This window comes from Urocitellus parryii, chromosome 7, assembly GCF_045843805.1.
Source record: "Urocitellus parryii isolate mUroPar1 chromosome 7, mUroPar1.hap1, whole genome shotgun sequence".
Classification (NCBI taxonomy): Eukaryota; Metazoa; Chordata; class Mammalia; order Rodentia; family Sciuridae; genus Urocitellus; species Urocitellus parryii.
The window spans coordinates 163,627,472-163,633,128 of record NC_135537.1 but is presented as its reverse complement, the minus strand read 5'-3'; the positions used below and the strand labels follow the sequence as shown (position 1 = coordinate 163,633,128).

Sequence of the window (5,657 nt, the reverse complement as noted above, 5' to 3'; positions counted from 1 at the left end):
GCTGACCCACAAGGAACAAGGCTTGCTAGGCCAAGTTCAGTTGTTAAGCTGTGATGTCCTCCACTGCCTATTTCTATGGTTCATCCATATACACAAGATTGACTATGGATAAAGTAGAATCTGCAAGTCAGTTATTTCTGAAAACAAGTTTTATTTAAATAAGGGTTTAAATACATTACATAACATTAAAACTGGAAGGGAAAAAGAAAACCAAAAACCAGTTTATCACTTCACATGGCACTGGGCAGCTGTTGCTAGTGAGTTGCAAAGCTCTATAGCTAGCTACAGGACTGATAACATCAGTTTGGAATTTGTTCCCTTGTCAAAAGTTTAACTGATATTAAGCTGGCCTCACATTCTGTTGTTTTGGATACCCCTTAGCTTGAATATGTCTAGTCAAAAAGAAGACCTTGGTGGCAAGCCAGATGTCACATCACCTCACTGGAAGGAAGATGGCCTCTGAGTTCTGCCCACCTGGTCACGTTAGACACGAGGGATTCTTTTTAAAAAACAAAATGAAACAAAAAAAACCCCAAAACTACCAAAGGCCCCCCTTCTAGTGGTACAGCTGCCTTACCCCATTCCTCCTGATCAGGTCATGACACTCTTAGGGCAGGGGCCTCAGCTGAGGGAGACTTGAGAAGCTTCTGGTCAGACACAGCCATCTGATCTTGGGGCTCTGGGCTTTGCTGAAACATCACGTTATTGCTTTGTTTCAGGGTGGACACTGCCAGGCACCTACTGCTTGACCTCTGTTTAAATGAGGGACTTCAAGACTAGACAGCATGGCTCTTTTCAGTTTATTGCATGAAGGAGTTACACTAGTCCAAGTTAAAAGCGGACCCCAAATGGTTACATTATACAAGCTGTGAGGTTTTTAAACTTGTGACAAGGGACAGAAGGGGAATTCTACTCATTGCAAGGAAATCCTCACTTAAGCTTCAGTGAGCCACAAGCACTTAAAACCCATGAACCTTCAGCTGATCGTCCTTAGCCAGTCCAATCTGCAAAGAGAAAAGGGCAAAGTTTTAAGAGAGGAAAGGGAGCTAAAATTCTAAAAAAACAAAAAACACCCACAAAATAACAAACTTTACTTCTGATGGCAGTAATAGGTCTTCCAGCTACTTTACCTGGCAAAAAGAACCCAGCAGCCAGTGTGCACATGTCAATCTCTGCCAAGCACAATGGTTCAACTGGGGGTGTTTAGTTTAACTACCTTCTTGAACATCCTTGCCTCAAGAAACTAGAGTGTGAGGGTGGGGACCAACCATTACATCAAAAAATGATATAGCATGACTTTGTATGAAATTTAAAAAAGCATCAGGAAAGTAGACAAGTCCCTTCAGTCTTTAGAATATGGGGTTTTATCCATGCACTTAAAAACTCAACTCTTTCTTTCCTTAGCCTTCTGTCTGCAACAAAAATCGAGCCCACCATGAAGGATTTAATATTTGCCAACAAAGAGGCACAAATAGAATCAAGACATGCCTGAACTCACCTCTACCAGGAACTGGCATATGTTCTTGCGCTGGTCACCCTGTAGCTGAATTACTTCTCCATATTCTGGATGCTCAATTACAGTACCATTGCAGGCAAATTTCTGCAAGCACAAAAGGAGCAAAACAAATTATGCCAAGCAACTGCACAAACACATTTAATAATGCCTTTCTAGTTTGTATGCCCTAGTGGACAACTTCAATGGACTATCTTTTTAGACCCACCTTCTTAAACGCCTTCACTAGTTTCTTTTTATCGTAATCATCAGCGATCCCTTGGACAGTAGTAAGGGTCTTCCTGCCGTTTCTCTGTTGAATTCTTATATGGATATAATCCTCAGTGCCAGCAGGAAGCAGGTCATCACCCTTACTTGCATCAGCAAAGGGGTCTGGGAAGAAAAGATTAAACTTATTCAGTGCTGTGATGGTTCAGCTGCCACCTTCCCACTTATCTTTTGCACGTGAGAAACCGGTAGTGAAATTGTTAGGGCAACTTGGGTCAGGCTGGATATGCGTCCTCTGTTGGCCCTCCCCAAACAGGTCAGTCCAGGACGGCTGGCTCTCCCAGGAGCCAGAGAAAGCCTGGGCCTCTCGCCCTAGGCCCGCCCCGCCTCGGCAGATCACGTGCCGGGGAGCTCCGGCTGGCAGGCAGCGCCCCACCCGGCTGATGCAACCGGCCGGAACCCGAGCTCCCGAGGCGGGGCCAGGCCTCCCACCCCATTGGTGAGCACGTTTGTCACTTAGGGCTGGCACCGCCTTTCCATCCCGGCTCCGTGACAACGGCGATGACGTATCGGACGTGACGCATGGGTGGCGGGAGGGGGCGGGTGTGGCCCGAGGAGGACCAGAAGCCATTAGTAAATGCGCCACCCGAGACGCTGGGCCCGCCCAAGGGCTGACCTCCTGCCCGCTCCTTCCGGTCGTATTCAGGGTCCGATCCCAGAGTCCAAACCATCGGCCCTGTTACTCCGAGAGCCTGGACACCTTACTCCCGTCAGAGTTACGAAGGCCCAGAGCGTTTAGCAGATTCCGGGGCCCGGAACGCCCCGCTACCCCAGCAGGGCCCGCGACCTCCCCCTGGCTTACCGAAAGAGTGGAGGTTCTGGATAGCGGACATACGATACGATTCCTTTTCCTCGGTGGAAACGGCCTGCGGAAGGCGGCTGCGGGAGAAGGCGGGCGGGGGGGACGGAGCGTCGGGAAGCGAGGGGGGCTCGAGGGGGAGGCTGCTGAGTCCTCGGCGGCGGCTCAGTGACTGGGGCGGAGGGGCGGTGCCTGTATTCACTTATATAGCCGCCCCTGTGACGCCAGCGCGCTGCCCTCACGTCCCGGCCCCACCCACGGCGTCGTGCTCCCAAGCGTCCAGGAGCCACTGCTTCCAATTGGTCCGGGGGCGGGGACGCGGTGCGGCGCCTGCGCAGGAACTTTGCTGCGGGAGGGCGTCCCGAAGACTCCGGGAGATGTGGGAGGCAGAGAGCGAGCTTGGTTTGCCTTGGCGCCTGCGCCGTGCGGGTGGAAGTCTGTCTGGGCTGCGGAGAAACTGGCTGAGGATTCGAGCGCGCCTGCGCACTATGTCATTGGCATGTTCCGCCTTCCTGACCCTGTTGCGGCCCTTCCTGCTCTGATGGGTTTTCGTGGGGTGAGATTGGCTCTCTTTAGAGGGGTTTTGATACTGAGCCTCCCAAATGCAACGGTATGTGTTACTCACCTATATACTTAGTGGTCTACCCATTCGGTCATAAAAAGATGACCGAAAAAGAGATTAGGGTAGCACTTGGATTATTTAGTCAACATAACATACTATAATCGAAACTTTAGATTATCATTTGATTAATCTATTCTAAAAATGGATTAACGCCATCCAGAATTCTCATTCAGATTAGATTAATCAACCTAAGCAGTATGCCCAGCTCACTAGTGTGAGTTCAAGGGGTCGTAACTGGTTCTTCACTAGCACCCCCCCTTCCCCACCCACCAGAGGTCAGGCACCAGAGGGTGTCCCTTGTGTCATACAAGCTGTCTGGAGTACAGTCTATCCAAAACTTAGATGGAATGTTTCCTTCAAAACAATTAACCTTTCTTGCTTTATTTATTGAAACACTCTCAGTTGTTGAGTGAGTGGTGTCAAAAGATCAGGGATTTTAGACCCAGAGAACTCCAGGAGTGAGGCAGGTCAGATAAGACAAAGCCAAGGGTTATGTAAAGGGGTGCAGGTGGGGGCTGGGTGGGAACTGGAGTGCAGTATCTGGAAATCCAACAACTTATTTCTTTAAAAAAATTTTTTAAAAAAATTATTATTATTTTTAATGGTACTGGGGTTGAACCCAGGGGTGCTTAACCACTGAGCGACATCCCCAGCCCTTTTTATATTTTATTAAGAGACAAGAGTCTTGCTAAGTTGCTTAGGTCCTTCTTAGGTTGCTGAGGCTGGCATTCAACTTGAATCCTCCTGCCTCAGCCTCCTGAGCTACTGGGATTACAGGTGTGCACCACCACACCCGTATAGTCTCTCTTTAATTTTTAAATATTGACAATAAGTTGAATTTTTGGAAAAAGTGAAAGCCAACCCTGCCTTCCCCTCCCCAAATGTGTGCTGGCCTTGTGGACAGTCAGTTTTTGCCCCTGTCAGGGTCACTGCCCTCCTGGAGGTGAAGGTTAGTGGGAGAGAGAGAAAATAAACAAAAACATAGTGACAAATTGTGAGAAGTGCCCCAAAGGGTAAATGGGGTGATGTGGCAGAGTGACAGGGCCAGGTTTCTTCTTCAGAAGGCGTGATCAGAGAAAGTCCTGTGAGGAGGAGACCTCTGAACTAGCACTTTTGTACCAGGGGTTCACTTGATGCTTTGACTATATCCCTTGTGGCTTTGAAAATTACATGTTTTCTTTTTCCCAACCTTCTTCTCCCTGACCTTCTCCTCCCTGATCTTATTCTTCCTGATTTATCCTTTCTAATCTCATTTTCTCTGTATCACCTCTTTAAACCCCCCCCTGTTCCTGCTGATGGGCAGGATCACAGCCTTTGGGACAGTAGTCCCCTTTGTTTCTCCTTTGCTAGCAAAGCAATAAACCTTCTTTTTCCTTTTTCTCAAAACCCTGTCCTCGTTATTAGATTGGCATTGGGGACAAGGACCGAGCTTTGGGCAGCACTTTGAGGGTGGGAAGGAGTCCACTGTGGAGCAGAGAAGGAACCCTCACAGACTCAAAAGCTTTGAGGAGGAAAAACTAGCTATACTTGACAATTTGTTTTGATTCTATTTTACTAACAATCTTTTGTTTGATACTTTGACTTCCTTGACATTGGAAAGGAGAGCCATGGCTGTAAATCATGGGCATCCCAGTCACATGGTCATCTGGGTTTGAAAAGTCAAGGGCCCAGCCTGCCATCCTGGGGACCTCTCCACTCAGGGATGTCGCTCTGCTGGAAAGAGTTTGGGGGATCCTGATTGAGTCAGGTGCCCTTCCTAGTGTGCACATAATATTTTGTATTGTAAAATTTGAAAATCATGATGTGGTTGTTATGGTTTAAATATGCGGTGTCCCTCAAAAGCTCATGGGTGAGTCAATACTAGAACATTACGAGATGAAATGACTGGGTTATGAGAGATGTAATCAGTGCATCAGTCCATTGATAGGGATTCACTGGGTGGTAACTGGGGGCAGTATGGTGTGGCTGGAGGAAGTGGGTCACTGGGGGTGTGCCTTTGGGGTACATATTTTGCCCTGTTGAGGAACAGCTTTCTCTACTTCCTGATTGTTCTTTCCAGAGCTGCTTTCCTCCTTCAAACCCTTTGGCCATGATGTTCTACCTCACTTTGGGTCCATGGAACCGGCCATCTGTAGGCTGAAACCTCTGAAATTGAATGCCAAGTAACCTTTTTCTCCTGTCAAATTGTTCTTGGCAGGTCTTTTGATCACAGCAGTGAATAAGCTGACTAAAACAGTGGTCTAATTTATCAATTTTTCCATTTAGAAAAAGATTGTTTTTTAATTTAATTTTATTTTATTTTGGTACTAGGGACTGACCCTAGAGGTGCCTTATCACATCCCCAGCCATTTTTAGTATTTTATTTATAGACAGGGTCTCCCTGAGTTGCTTGGACCTCTCTAAGTTGCTGAGGCTGGCTTTGAACTCTGATCCTCCTGCCTCAGCTACCTAAGTCA

The 5,657-nt window shown here is 47.7% G+C and overlaps 1 protein-coding gene across 1 annotated transcript; it reads right to left on the bottom strand.

The window, feature by feature from the left end:
* Positions 1–515: 515 nt before the first annotated feature.
* Eif1 (eukaryotic translation initiation factor 1) lies at positions 516–2,758 on the bottom strand. The gene is made up of 4 exons (XM_077800591.1): positions 2,583–2,758; positions 1,722–1,885; positions 1,499–1,600; positions 516–1,004 (listed from the first exon to the last, which is right to left on the bottom strand). The coding sequence occupies exons 1-4, from the start codon at positions 2,611–2,613 to the stop codon at positions 960–962; spliced, it is 342 nt and encodes a 113-aa protein (XP_077656717.1). The 5' UTR covers positions 2,614–2,758; the 3' UTR covers positions 516–959.
* Positions 2,759–5,657: the final 2,899 nt, after the last annotated feature.